Below are 16311 nucleotides of genomic sequence, written 5' to 3' on the forward strand. Positions count from 1 at the left end.
TCACTGCCCCCCTACCTGTGTAACTCCCTCACACTCAGTATACACCGAGCACCTTCTCTCCCTCACTGCCCCCCCTACCTGTATAACTCCCTCACACTCAGTATACACCGAGCACCTTCTCTCCCTCACTGCCCCCCTACCTGTGTAACTCCCTCACACTCAGTATACACCGAGCACCTTCTCTCCCTCACTGCCCCCCTACCTGTGTAACTCCCTCACACTCAGTATACACCGAGCACCTTCTCTCCCTCACTGCCCCCCCCTACCTGTGTAACTCCCTCACACTCAGTATACACCGAGCACCTTCTCTCCCTCACTGCCCCCCCTACCTGTGTAACTCCCTCACACTCAGTATACACCGAGCACCTTCTCTCCCTCACTGCCCCCCTACCTGTGTAACTCCCTCACACTCAGTATACACCGAGCACCTTCTCTCCCTCCATTTTTTTATACAGTAATGCACTAGGATTGGGCGCTTTTTTTTCTTTTCTTTTTATATATATATATATATTAAAAAACGAATAGATGATACCGTTCTGTGGCTAACGAAATGCTTTTATTTGTGCGAGCTTTCGAGATGCTCTGATCTCTTCTTCCGGCGATGTTACAATGAATAAAGCAAGCAAAGGGTTTTACTTAAAAACAGTGCATACACTGCAAGAATGTTATCTGTGACTGTAACCTATCCCTCCCCCCAGTGTAGTCATTAATCGCATACTACACAGGGGGGAGGGATAGGTTTCAGTCACAGATAAATATATGTATATACTGTACATACACTTCCCCTGGTTCTGCAGGTATATAGCCTCCTGGAGTTTTCCCTGGCAGTTTGCTTGCACTAGTTTTGCCCGATCTTTGTAACTAGGAGATTTAAGTAAATAAACCTCTTTTAGCCAGACGGCAGCGGGGATATAACGTTTTACACACCTGGATATGGTGCTAATTGGTACGTTGTTGTTGGTTGAATTTCTCTGACTCATTAAGTGGGCCAGCATGAACCTCACGCATCCCGGCAGAATGAACGGCCCCTCTGCTTATAGTAAGTGGTTTGTTTGTCATCTACTGTAGGCCCCACAGGATATGGGAACCTCCCCTATGGTGGGAGCTGTATACTGAAGTGGGGTTTGCAGAGTGACTCATATAAGAGACTTCTGCTAATTAGCCAGTAAAAGACAAAACAAGAGCAGTTACAAAGCATACAATGAGTGAAAAACTGTTTTACAATAATTAAGCATCTTAAACGTATTTTGGTGGCAGCATTGAGCTATAGTGTGTGTGTGTGTATATATATATATATATATATATATATATATCTGCCACTTGCTACAAAGCAACCCCAATTAGTGCCTCCCCTTATTAGGAAAGTGTGTTGCTAGAATAAAGCCCCTTTCTGTAAATATAATGGGCAGGAATGACAGTCCATGCTGATGTAACAGATACTGTCTCACATCCATGTTTCTGAAAGAGGCGAGTCATATACCCATTGTATGATTGAATCATTGTATACACCGTGTATGCTTTATACATCCATGCGCCGTACTCTGCTGTCTACTGAATTAGAGTAAATCTTGGATAATTAAAGATTTTTTTCTTCCTATTGACAGATGGAATTAATCCAATGCACATACTGTACAAGTGACAAGTGATTTATGTTCCCTAGAAGGCTAAACTCAAAGGCACATCTGGTTTTCTGTGCGGTCCCGCTGCCTTTACCCGGTTTTACAGATGGGTTGTTTAAGGCACAGAGAGGTCAAGAGACTTACTGGATTCGCATAATGGCGCAGCTCAAATTCAAACCCAAGGGTCTCAGGCCTCACTTCCGATTTCTTTTCAGCCCCCGTCCCACATTGCCCCTCTATTTCCCTTATTGGAGAACTGGTAAATATACTGTATATTCTTTGTAAATTTGCAGTCCGTCTTGCAGGGATTTCCCGGCAGGTTTTCACATGAAACAGTTTAGTTGATACACTGTAACAATGTGCGTTCGCAGCGCAGAGACTTCTTCTCGCCGCCCGACGTTTAGACGCATTTACTGCAATTACTTACAACACGCCTTTATTTACTTTATATAGATATCAAGTAACTCTTTTAGGTAATTATCATCCATTTTAGTCACTATTTATCACCTTATTAATCTGTTGGAGGAAAACAATTCATAGCATTGTACTGTACAAACAATTTACTATTGCACTTATTTTTGTAATATTTATCAATTCAACAATACGATTTGTAATTACAAATATGTTTTATACAGTAGGGTGTTTATAATCTTTTAGCATATAAACATTTCTAGAAGACTTGTCTTTCCCGTTATAATCCATATACTGTACAATTGCTCAATTAAGATATTCTGTTTGTATGTTTAGTAACTAATTAACTAATACATAATTACTAGAGGTGGGGAAAACATTTGTGCTCCTTCTCTTTGTTACAACAGACAGATCTCATGTGAAATGTTTGTAAAACAGCCACACTCCCGATCTCATTCAATGATTAAAATCACCATAAAAGTTGGCAGCTGCCGCACATGTGATGAGAACGCTCCGATCGTCCAGGAGGTGGGAACAGGGCACAAGTGTCCTGGGTTTGGACTTTGGGAGACTTTGGCAAATGAGATTCCGGGGAATTTGTGGTTGTTTGGCCTGGTTAGTCTTCAGTTAAATTTGATGAATTTGTGCTTTTTATTAAAAACTTGCAAAACTTTCTGCAAAGTGGAGTGAGACACTTTGTGCTTTTCTAAGGCCGTGCTGCCGGCGACGCGACTGATGACGTCTCCCGTTACCGTCTCCACTGGCGAAAGTTGAACTTTAGTTTTGAGTGACGTTACTGGCGACAAGGCCAGTGACGTCACGAAGGGGGCGGGCAGAGTGCAATAGGCGCTCCGTGATTGGTTTAGAGACAATCACATGTGGCGACTGTCTCTCCCAAAATCAAATTTCACTGACTTAAAAATTGTTGCTCGCTCCGTTGCTCTATCGCCGTCGCGCTTGCTGTAAGCGCATGCGACGGATTCAATGTATTCGTTTTGGCGCGGCGTTGCGTCGCCAGGCACTATAAGCGCAGCCTAAGGGTTACATATACAAAGCAGGTCTGTGCAATTGAAAACTCATTTTAGCAATAATGTATTCAGTGCTAAACCTTGTAACAACAAAATAGGGTGCTGATAACATGCGTTATAGGTAGCAGCTTTCAGTGTATCATTTCTAACACACACACACGCACACACGCACACACGCACACACGCACACACACACACACACACACACACACACACACACACACACACACACACACACACACACACACACACACACACACACACACACACGTGTCCATTGTGGGATAACACACCCAATATGGTGTTAACTGCTATTGACTTGAATCCTACATCGGTGCGTTAACCCAAAATAGACCTTAGTGAACCCCCCCACCTCCCCTACCCCGCCTTACCCCCCCTCAGTCTGTGAGCATTCAGGGACAGGAGGTAATTGGTGGCTTACAGAAAGAGGACAGATACCTCAGTAACACAGTGGCCACGCCAGACCTTCAAAGAATAGTTAAACATTTTGCAAACGTTTTTATTGCCTATGAACAAACACTTATGCCTGTGGGTTTCAGTGAATATTGAATACAAAGCCCAATGACCATGTGCTGAATGTAAAATGTGCATTGTAAATCCCTCACCACATTTAGCAAATCAGGTCCAAAGAATTCAAATAGAGAAATTGTTACAAGCTTTACTTTCTCTTTTAGCCACTAGATGGCAGTAAAATGCAATGTAAAGGTCTTGAAGAGATCAGGGCTACCCACTGATATTCAGAATAATAAGCTATTTATTGTGTGATTTATGTGAAATCTGACATGTGCTTTACATTCAGTGATATAAGGTCTGAGAAGAGGAGGAGGATCCGAGCACTTGTCTACAATACATAAACTGCACTTATTTGCACTCACACGTGGGCTCGCCTCCGTTCTGCATTTCTCCATATTCATGTGTGGCTGAATTTATCAGGAAATGGAGCTTAAAGGTACCAGAGAAATGCAACTATTTGTTTTTATATATTTTTGTTACTCCAAAATGAGGGAGCACCATTCAGCAATCTGATTTCGTTGAAGGCATGAGGTCCCATGTTACTTATCAGGGCCACGCTACAAGACACTGCCGACAGAAAGCCCTTTATGGCTCATTCACGTGAGTGGTCTGTACCGTGAAGGGGCCGTACGGAATAGCACCACTTAGCAAAAAGGGCCCAAAGTACCTCTCCATTTACCTATTCCGACTCCCTTTTAAATATGCGCAAAAATATACAAACCGCCGTCGCTGGAAGTTTAACGTCTTTTTTGAAAATTCCACTTCCTTGCAAAATGTTTCACCAAGCTTCAGAGGGTTAATAATCTTGTGAAATTAGTTTTAGCTTTTGCAAACCTTTCAGCGAAATATCGCCAGATCTTGAGGGAAACAGGCTGTGTGTATATATGTATGTGTGTGTGTGTGTATATATATATATAGCAAATGGAAATATTCCTGTATGCTCATCTGCATGTCTTAGACAGGTCTGCAACTCCGCCTTTCACCATTATCACCCAGCACACGGCGTTTCCACTGCAGCAAGGGATTCTGGGAAATGACATGCAAATGAGCACAGCGCCACCTTTTGCTTCAAAACCATTAATATGGTTCCCTATAGGCTTAATCTTGCTGCATGGTCACAGCTATGAGCACAGCCAGGGTTAAGGTGCATACCCAGAAAACCACCCACAGACAGCCGTTTCGACCTTAATGGGTCTCATCAGTGTGGGGTTGGTGAATTGGCTATGCAAAATATATATAAATGTGTATGTGTGTGTGTGTGTGTGTGTGTGTGTGTGTAGCGATTTTAGAGAATCTCGCAAATTAGCATCTCCGTGATATTGCACATTGACTGAATATTTGGCGAAGCTCTTGATTTTAAAGAACAGATTTCACAAGTTCACAATTCTGGCTGTTACAAATTGATCAACTAAATTTATACTGTATATTGTAAACTAGAAAGGTCAAAACCCTTATGATATGGTGAATTTAGAAAGCTAAAAACTATGGCATCAGGATTGACAATGTTTGAATATGGTCACTAGCCCAATACTGCCTGCGAGTCAGACAATTGTTTCTTGCGATGGGGCTTAGGAGCACACACTCTTTGATAAAGTGCTGTAGAAGCACGAAACGCGTCAGAGCATTTACCTGCTCATGTTCTGTTGCTTTATGCCCATTAAATGATTTTTATTTTACCCGCTGCCAGTTCAGTCTTTTTGCTGCAGTGCTCTGACTTTTTCCTGTTTTACCTGTGGCTTAGGAGCAAGGATTACTGTTTTACAATCCAGTACTTTAAGAACGAAGCCACCGTGAGATAATGCATTGAATGGAATATAATTGTTTATCCAGATAACTGTGTTAGCATTGGCTGTCACTGCCACTTCCAGAGCAAAGGAACAGTTAGAATGCTAAAAACAAATGTATGAAAAGAACCAATGCCCACAAGCCAGCTCCTTGGAAACGCAAGGAAACTGTGTGTAGAATATGGTTTAAGAGGCATCTGATTACAGTTACTATCTCTCTGTCCCTGTGCCTCTCTGTCTCTGTGCCTCTCTGTCTCTGTGCCATCCTCCACACACACTCCCACCATCTCTGTCTCTGTGCCACCCTCCACACACACTCCCACCATCTCTGTCTCTGTGCCATCCTCCACCCAAACTCCCACCATCTCTGTCTCTGTGCCATCCTCCACCCAAACTCCCACCATGTCTGTCTCTGTGCCATCCTCCACACACACACTCCCACCATGTCTGTCTCTGTGCCATCCTCCACACACACTCCCACCATCTCTGTCTCTGTGCCACCCTCCACACACACTCCCACCATCTCTGTCTCTGTGCCATCCTCCACCCAAACTCCCACCATGTCTATCTCTGTGCCATCCTCCACACAAACTCCCACCATGTCTGTCTCTGTGCCATCCTCCACCCAAACTCCCACCATCTCTGTGTCTGTGCCATCCTCCACACAAACTCCCACCATCTCTGTCTCTGTGCCATCCTCCACACAAACTCCCACCATCTCTGTCTCTGTGCCATCCTCCACACAAACTCCCACCATCTCTGTCTCTGTGCCATCCTCCACACAAACTCCCACCATCTCTGTCTCTGTGCCATCCTCCACACACACTCCCACCATGTCTGTGTCTGTGCCATCCTCCACACACACTCCCACCATGTCTGTCTCTGTGCCATCCTCCACACACACTCCCACCATCTCTGTCTCTGTGGCACCCTCCACACAAACTCCCACCATCTCTGTCTCTGTGCCATCCTCCACCCAAACTCCCACCATGTCTGTCTCTGTGCCATCCTCCACACAAACTCCCACCATGTCTGTCTCTGTGCCATCCTCCACACAAACTCCCACCATCTCTGTCTCTGTGCCATCCTCCACCCAAACTCCCACCATCTCTGTCTCTGTGCCATCCTCCACACAAACTCCCACCATCTCTGTCTCTGTGCCATCCTCCACACACACTCCCACCATGTCTGTGTCTGTGCCATCCTCCACACACACTCCCACCATGTCTGTCTCTGTGCCATCCTCCACACACACTCCCACCATCTCTGTCTCTGTGGCACCCTCCACACAAACTCCCACCATCTCTGTCTCTGTGCCATCCTCCACCCAAACTCCCACCATGTCTGTCTCTGTGCCATCCTCCACACAAACTCCCACCATGTCTGTCTCTGTGTCATCCTCCACACACACTCCCACCATGTCTGTCTCTGTGCCATCCTCCACCCAAACTCCCACCATCTCTGTGTCTGTGCCATCCTCCACCCAAACTCCCACCATGTCTGTGTCTGTGCCATCCTCCACCCAAACTCCCACCATCTCTGCCTCTGTGCCATCCTCCACACACACTCCCACCATCTCTGTCTCTGTGCCATCCTCCACCCAAACTCCCACCATCTCTGTCTCTGTGCCATCCTCCACACACACTCCCACCATCTCTATCTCTGTCCCATCCTCCACCCAAACTCCCACCATGTCTGTCTCTGTCCCACCCTCCACACACACTCCCACCATCTCTGTCTCTGTGCCATCCTCCACCCAAACTCCCACCATCTCTGTCTCTGTCCCATCCTCCACACACACTCCCACCATCTCTGTCTCTGTGCCATCCTCCACCCAAACTCCCACCATCTCTGTCTCTGTGCCATCCTCCACACACACTCCCACCATCTCTATCTCTGTCCCATCCTCCACCCAAACTCCCACCATCTCTGTGTCTGTGCCATCCTCCACCCAACTCCCACCATCTCTGTGTCTGTGCCATCCTCCACACACACTCCCACCATGTCTGTCTCTGTGCCATCCTCCACACACACTCCCACCATGTCTGTCTCTGTGCCATCCTCCACCCAAACTCCCACCATGTCTGTCTCTGTGCCATCCTCCACTCACACTCCCACCATCTCTGTCTCTGTGCCATCCTCCACCCAAACTCCCACCATCTCTGTCTCTGTGCCATCCTCCACCCAAACTCCCACCATGTCTGTCTCTGTCCCACCCTCCACACACTCTCCCACCATCTCTGTCTCTGTGCCATCCTCCACCCAAACTCCCACTATGTCTGTCTCTGTGCCATCCTCCACACACACTCCCACCATCTCTGTCTCTGTGCCATCCTCCACCCAAACTCCCACCATGTCTGTCTCTGTCCCACCCTCCACACACACTCCCACCATCTCTGTCTCTGTGCCATCCTCCACCCAAACTCCCACCATCTCTGTCTCTGTCCCACCCACCACACACACTCCCACTATGTCTATCTCTGTGCCATCCTCCACCCAAACTCCCACCATCTCTGTCTCTGTGCCATCCTCCACACAAACACCCACCATCTCTGTCTCTGTGCCATCCTCCACCCAAACTCCCACCATGTCTGTCTCTGTGCCATCCTCCACCCAAACTCCCACCATCTCTGTCTCTGTGCCATCCTCCACACAAACACCCACCATCTCTGTCTTTGTGCCATCCTCCACCCAAACTCCCACCATCTCTGTCTCTGTGCCATCCTCCACACAAACTCCCACCATCTCTGTGTCTGTCCCATCCTCCACCCAAACTCCCACCATGTCTGTCTCTGTGCCATCCTCCACCCAAACTCCCACCATCTCTGTGTCTGTCCCATCCTCCACCTAAACTCCCACCATCTCTGTCTCTGTGCCATCCTCCACCCAAACTCCCACCATCTCTGTCTCTGTGCCATCCTCCACCCAAACTCCCACCATCTCTGTCTCTGTGCCATCCTCCACCCAAACTCCCACCATGTCTGTCTCTGTCCCATCCTCCACCCAAACTCCCACCATGTCTGTCTCTGTGCCATCCTCCACTCACACTCCCACCATCTCTGTCTCTGTGCCATCCTCCACCCAAACTCCCACCATCTCTGCCTCTGTGCCATCCTCCACCCAAACTCCCACCATCTCTGTCTCTGTGCCATCCTCCACCCAAACTCCCAGCATCTCTGCCTCTGTGCCATCCTCCACCCAAACTCCCACCATCTCTGTCTCTGTGCCATCCTCCACCCAAACTCCCACCATCTCTGTCTCTGTGCCATCCTCCACACACACTCCCACCATGTCTGTCTCTGTGCCATCCTCCACACACACTCCCACCATGTTTGTCTCTGTGCCATCCTCCACACACACTCCCACCATGTCTGTCTCTGTGCCATCCTCCACACACACTCCCACCACGTCTGTCTCTGTGCCATCCTCCACCCAAACTCCCACCATCTCTGTCTCTGTGCCATCCTCCACCCAAACTCCCACCATCTCTGTCTCTGTGCTCCCCCCTACTCTCTAACTCTCTCACCCCCACTCCTCTCTAACTCTCTCACTCCTCCCCTCTCACTCATCCCCCCTCCTCTCTAACTCTCACTCTTTTACCCTCCTCCCACACTCAATTCTCCCTCTTCTCACACCCAATCCCGCCCCCCCCCTTACCTTGCCTTGTTTGCAATGTGGGGCGGGGCCTCGGGTCCCGCTAGGTTGAGCCGGGGCCACGTGGGCGGACTTGAAAGTTGTCAGTGACCGGGACACGGGTACACCGGCATGGAGGGGGCTTAGCGTGAGGGCGCTCCACTCCCGGCACAGCTCCTGGGCCCGCCTGCATTGCAGGGGTTTGGGTAGTGTAGTTACGCCGCCGCCCTAGTGGTATGAACTCATGTTGTATGTCATCCTTTCATCTTTAGGTTCGGCACAACAGGAAGTGCATCACTCTAGAAACATGCCCGTGTACCTACAATAAGAAGGAGTACGCGCCAGGCGAATCCGTGGAAATAGACTGCAACTCGTGGTAAGACAGCCCGCCGGTACGGGGACAGATGTCTTCTCATTTCCTGTCTCTCTGGTTTAAGACTTTTACAGATTAAATGGCAGTAACTTTATAACTTTCCCGTTCTGAGATTTACTAAATAATACAAATTGATTGTTTATTTGTTTTATTATTTTTTGAGATGGTGAATACTATAAATCTTGGGAGAAAACCACAGAGAAGCGAAACCTTCTTACAAAGATTGAACATTGTTATTTGCGATGAGAGGAGCAAAGATCAGCCGTTATATTCAGTAAATGAAACGTACATTCACGTGGACGCCCGGGTAGCATAAATACGGAAGGGAAAAACATTGTGTATAGTATGTAACAAAGAAAAGAGATAACAGAAAAGCTAGGATGCACAAGGGAACATGAAATGATGTTTCTATAAACAGGATTAGACGTTCGGATTCCTGAGTTAACCTGAAATCGGCAAAACTAATTACATGCGAAAATAACGCCAGTAACGCCGGATTCTACGGTTTGTAGCTCGAGTGGAGAGATAAAGGAGAATTAATGTTGGGAGGTCGTTATGCGATTTAAATCCTGCTTTATTTTGGCGTTACACCCTTCCAGACATTGGCCAAGCGTTATTTCGGGGATTGGAGTAACGCTTAGTTTAGCTGTGGCTTAAATAATATAATGTTGAACCTCAAAGTTACCCTTGAAGCAGAAGTCGCCCGATGTGTGTTTAACTCCGATCGTCAGAGGAGGAACGAGTTATTTTAGCTGTTGTTTGCCGCCACAAGCAGTTTCTAGTGTGACAACTGTCATCCGCTAGCCTCAAAGAGTGACGATCGCGCGCACGTCGCACGCGGCCTGTCTGAGCGAGGCCTTATTTCTCTCTTCACCCCTCCCCCACCACCCTCTCTCTCACACGACATCCCGCTCCCTCCTCCGCCGACATCCCGCTCCCTCCTCCGCCGACATCCGGCGACATCCCACTCCCTCCTCCGCCGACATCCGGCGACATCCCGCTCCCTCCTCCGCCGACATCCGGCGACATCCCACTCCCTCCTCCGCCGACATCCGGCGACATCCCGCTCCCTCCTCCGCCGACATCCGGCGACATCCCGCTCCCTGCTCCAGCAACATCCCACTCTCTCCTCCACTGACATCGCGCTCTCTTCTTCGCCGACATCGCGCTCTCTCCTCCGCCGACATCGCACTCCCTCCTCCGGTGACATTGCGCTCTCTCACACGAATCCCGCTCCCTCCTCCGCCGACATCCCACTCCCTCCTCCGCCGACATCCCACTCCCTCCTCCGCCGACATCCGGCGACATCCCGCTCCCTCCTCCGCCGACATCCGGCGACATCCCGCTCCCTCCTCCGGCGACATCCGGCGACATCCCACTCTCTCCTCCACTGACATCGCGCTCTCTTCTTCGCCGACATCACGCTCTCTCCTCCACTGACATCGCGCTCTCTTCTTCGCCGACATCGCGCTCTCTCCTCCGCCGACATCGCGCTCTCTCCTCTGCCGACATCGCGCTCTCTCCTCCGCCAACATCGCACTCTCTCCTCCGCCGACATCACACTCTCTCCTCCGCCGACATCGCGCTCTCTCCTCCGCCGACATCACACTCTCTCCTCCGCCGACATCGCGCTCTCTCCTCTGCCAACATCGCGCTCTCTCCTCCGCCGACATCGCACTCCCTCCTCCGCCGACATCGCGCTCTCTCCTCCGCCGACATCACACTCTCTCCTCCGCCGACATCGCGCTCTCTCCTCTGCCAACATCGCGCTCTCTCCTCCGCCGACATCGCACTCCCTCCTCCGGCGACATCGCGCTCTCTCACACGAATCCCGCTCCCTCCTCCACTGACATCCCACTCCCTCCTCCGCCGACATCCCGCTCCCTCCTCCGCCGACATCCGGCGACATCCCGCTCCCTCCTCCGCCGACATCCGGCGACATCCCGCTCCCTCCTCCAGCAACATCCCACTCTCTCCTCCACTGACATCGCGCTCTCTTCTTCGCCGACATCACGCTCTCTTCTCCACTAACATCGCGCTCCCTCCTCCGCTGACATCGCGCTCTCTCCTCCGCCAACATCGCACTCTCTCCTTCGCCGACATCACGCTCTCTCCTCCGCCGACATCGCGCTCTCTCCTCCGCCGACATTGCACTCTCTCCTCCGCCGACATCGCGCTCTCTCCTCCGGCAACATCACGCTCCCTCCTCCGGCGACATCGCGCTCCCTCCTCCGCCGACATCGCGCTCTCTCACACGACATCGTGCTCCCTCCTCCGCCGACATCCCGCTCCCTCCTCCACTGACATCGCGCTCTCTTCTTCGCCGACATCGCGCTCTCTCCTCCGCCGACATCCCGCTCTCTCCTCCGGCGACATCCCGCTCTCTCCTCCACTGACATCGCGCTCTCTTCTTCGCCGACATCGCGCTCTCTCCTCCGCCGACATCCCGCTCTCTCCTCCGGCGACATCCCGCTCTGTCCTCCGCCGACATCGCGCTCTCTCCTCCGGTGACATCCCGCTCCCTCCTCCACTGATATCGCGCTCCCTCCTCCGCCGACATCCCGCTCCCTCCTCCGCCGACATCGCGCTCTCTCCTCTGCCGACATCGCGCTCCCTCCTCCGGCGACATTGTGCTCTCTCCTCCGGCGTCATCCCGCTCCACCCTCTGCAGCTAACCACCCCCCACCCTCTGCAGCTAACCCCGCCCTCACCCTCTGCAGCTAACCACGCCCCCACCTTCACCCTCCACAGCTAACAACGCCTCCGCAACTGCATTCAGACCCAGCCTCCGCTCTCCTCCCTTCCTGCATCCTCCGCTCTCCTCCCTTCCTGCATCCTCCGCTCTCCTCCCTGCCGGCATCCTCCTGCTCTCCTCCCTTCCTGCATCCTCCTCTCTCCTCCCTCTTGGCATCCTCCGCTCTTCTCCCTGCCTGCATCCTCCGCTCTCCTCCTGCTCTCCTCCCTTCCTGCATCCTCCGCTCTCCTCCCTCTTGGCATACTCCGCTCTCCTCCCTGCCTGCATCCTCCGCTCTCCTCCTGCTCTCCTCCCTGCCTGCATCCTCCGCTCTCCTCCTGCTCTCCTCGCTGCCGGCATCCTCCGCTCTCTGCTGCCCCCCTCCCCCCCCCCCCCCGCTCTGATGTTCAAACACAGGACAAACTTAAAAAAACAGGACTGTCCCGGCTGAACCGAGACATCTGGTCGCCTTAAAGGGCAAGTACCTATAAAAGAACGATTAGCGCATAGTGCGGCTGTAATGAACTGTAGTTGAACCTCATTTGTATGACACTGTCATTAATGTCTGTTCTAGTTAACACTCTGCTCTTTATGGGAGAAACCTTGCTTAACATTACGTTATCATCCTGCGACGATACACTGTTACCCTTAATGTGGCGTTAACTTAGGTTACATTGCTAAGCGGACTATATATGCATATCGTATCACCCGATAACTATATCTACACAATCACCCAGACACAATATCCAGTATATACATATATACACACACTTAGTAGTGCTACGCCATAAGACAATGTATCGCCCATGTGTCTGACCTGGAAAGGTGTTATTTGATATTCTGCTTAGTGAGGCATTGTCTGCAGTCTCTGCTATTGTCTGTAACAATGAGCACGGTTTGGGGGTACTTTGGGGGTACTTTTCATAGGAATGGAGCTAATGAGTGAATATTTTTCACTTTGTGTTGATTACAAAGAACTCATATAACACTGCAGACAGTGACACAGTAATGCAGTTATGCTCTGCAAGAAGTGGACGGAGAAAACGTTCTTGCAAAGTGCATGGCGCATGTCCTGTGGCGCTTCCCACCGTGTGTTTCCCTGCACTTACTCAGCAGACTGTGCACGGAATTGCCTTTTCTCTGAGCATATTGCAGTATTGACTCCCTAACCTTCCACACACAATCTTTTGCTTGTGCTATACAGTAAGTCTCTTATTGTTGTGACGGGAATGCTCCTATTTAGCAGCTCGCAGCCAGATCTCAGCACCTGCAAACACAATACAAGTGCCTTGAAGGTGTTAGATTTGGCAGGCGGTGTTGCAGCACAGCTCTGTGACAGCAGCCGCCTCTCGCTATGGCTTCTGGGAGGCCGGGTTCTGGAGCAACCTCTTATGCTCTTTTTCACGTACATCAGATTCCTAAGGCTAAGGCCCCGCTCCCTCAGTCAGCGCGCCGCACTGCAGACAGGCGGCGCGCTGACAGGCAATTGACCGCTACTTGCGGTCTGTAGGGAGCGGGAGATACAAATTTTCTGCCTCTCGCGCATCACCGCTCCCTCCTCCCTCCCCGCCGGCCAAAGTAACAAAAAAACGAGGACACACACCCGCAGCTCCTTCCCTGCTCCCCTCCACTCACACACACACACACCCGCAGCTCCTTCCCTGCTCCCCTCCACTCACACACACACACACACCCGCAGCTCCTTCCCTGCTCCCCTCCACTCACACACACACGCACTCGCAGCTCCTTCCCTGCTCCCCTCCACTCACACACACACACACACCCGCAGCTCCTTCCCTACTCCCCTCCACTCACAAACACACACACCCGCAGCTCCTTCCCTGCTCCCCTCCACTCACACACACACAGGCACTCACACACACACACACACACACACACACACACACACACACACACACACACACACACACACACACACACACACACACACACACACACACACACACACACACACACACACAGGCACTCACACACACACACACACCCGCAGCTCCTTCCCTGCTCCCCTGCACTCACACACACACAGGCACTCACACACACACACACACACCCGCAGCTCCTTCCCTGCTCCCCTCCACTCACACACACACAGGCACTCACACACACACACACACCTGCAGCTCCTTCCCTGCTCCCCTCCACTCACACATACACAGGCACTCACACACACACACACACACACAGGCACTCACACACACACACACACGGGCAGCTCCTTCCCTGCTCCCCTCCACTCACACACACACAGGCACTCACACACACACACACAGGCACACACACACACACAGGCACACGCACACGCACACGCACACGCACACACACACACACACACACACAGGCACTCACACACACACACAGGCACTCGCACACACACACAGGCACTCGCACACACACACACACACACACACACACACACACGCAAATACACACGGGGGGTGAATCGGAGCAGGGGGGGAATCGGAAAGGGGGATCGGAGCTGAAGGGGGAAATCGGATCGAGGGGGGAATCAGAAGGGGGATCGGAGCAGAGGGGGGAACCGGATTGGCTGCTGGGATGTCACATGACGCGACACTGGCCAAATTCACAAGCTCCTTGTAGCTCCGGCTGGCTGACGCGTCACAGCACGCAGTCAGCCACGCCGGAAGGAGCCAGCGGGGGCATCTAGAACGGGAGCGAGCAGCTGGTGGCGGCGCGCGCCGCTGGCCGCGGCGGGATCAAAGCGTTACTTGGGAAAGTTTTGTGAGGCTGCGCATCAGACTTCAGGCTGCGCTGTGTTATTCAGGTTAGATGTATTTTTCTAATGTTGAATTTAATGATCTTGGAAACTCTTAATATTTTCTACTCTCTGTACTGTTCAAATACAGCTATACCTAAGGCACATATATACTCCTTCCCTGCTCCCCTCCACTCACACGCACACAGGCACTCACACACACACACCCACAGCTCCTTCCCTGCTCCCCTCCACTCACACGCACACAGGCACTCACACACACACACACAGGCACATATATAGCACAATTGGATGTAGACAGCAGTACAGTATAATTGATAGCGCTGCTTTTGTTTCTCATTTTAAGTACTGTACTTTGAGGTGCTTCTCATTTGTGATGAGTCCATCTCTTTGTATGATGTGCATTGGATGAGAAGTTAGAAAGTAAAGGACAAGATTATTTGTATGTAACGTGGGAACAGCATTGGCCATAGTTAGTACACATTTATTTGGCGATAATGGTGGAGATTTTAATTAATGGAAGTGTCCCTATTTAGAACTTCTAAAGGAATCATAATTTAAAGACAGTGGCTATATTTAAGAGGGGTGTATATAGCTAAGTTGTTCTCTTCTCTCAGAACAATATCTAAATCATTCCTAACAGAAAGTGTACACAGGGGTCTATGTATGAAGGCAATTTTGGTGTAAAAGGAATCATTCTGATCCTGCACCTATATATCAACGCAGTTTGCTCCAACTTTGCTGCATCTGCGCTATCTTGGGGAGAGTCAGTAGGAGGAGTTGGGGGAGTTACATGGTGCACAGATTATAATGAGATGTATCACATTCTGTGTCTCTGCCCCAGCTTGCACCTTGGGGAGAGTCAGTAGGAGGAGTTGGGGGAGTTACATGGGGCACAGATTATAATGAGATGTATCACATTCTGCGTCTCTGCCCCAGCTTGCACCTTGGGGAGAGTCAGTAGGAGGAGGTGGGAGGAGTTACATGGTGTACAGATTATAATGGGATGTATCACATTCTGCGCCTCTGCCCCAGCTTGCACCTTGGGGAGAGTCAGTAGGAGGAGTTGGGGGGAGTTACATGGGGCACTGATTATAATGAGATGTATCACATCCTGCTCTCATACTGTATGTGCCTCAACTCTGTTTCAGAACGGACCCCATAGATGTGATGTCTGCATGGGATTGACATTAATCAGTAGAGTACTCATTCCTTCCCAATGGCAGCTTGCTGCTGCTAAAGAGGTGTGCTTAGTATATCAGATTAGTATGGTGCTAGTGAGCTATTATCCTGCTACACCGGGCTGGCAACAGATAGAGCCGTTAGAACCCTGTGTAATGGCTCAGCACGTACCTGCAGGTTCTGACCCAATAGTGCCCAAGAGGTCTGATAGAGATTAGTATTTGCTTGGCTCTAAGTAGTACCAATGCTCGGAGTAGA

The 16311-nt window shown here is 50.6% G+C and overlaps 1 protein-coding gene across 1 annotated transcript in view; it reads left to right on the top strand.

Moving 5' to 3' along the window:
• Positions 1-16311, top strand: part of VWF (von Willebrand factor) — a 330068-nt gene that overhangs the window by 116165 nt on the left and 197592 nt on the right. The window contains exon 19 of the mRNA XM_075603058.1: positions 9282-9385. Coding sequence (XP_075459173.1) covers positions 9282-9385 — 104 coding nt within the window. The remainder of the gene's footprint in view (positions 1-9281; positions 9386-16311) is intronic.

The sequence above is a fragment of the Ascaphus truei genome, chromosome 5 (genome assembly GCF_040206685.1).
Source record: "Ascaphus truei isolate aAscTru1 chromosome 5, aAscTru1.hap1, whole genome shotgun sequence".
NCBI lineage: Eukaryota > Metazoa > Chordata > Amphibia > Anura > Ascaphidae > Ascaphus > Ascaphus truei.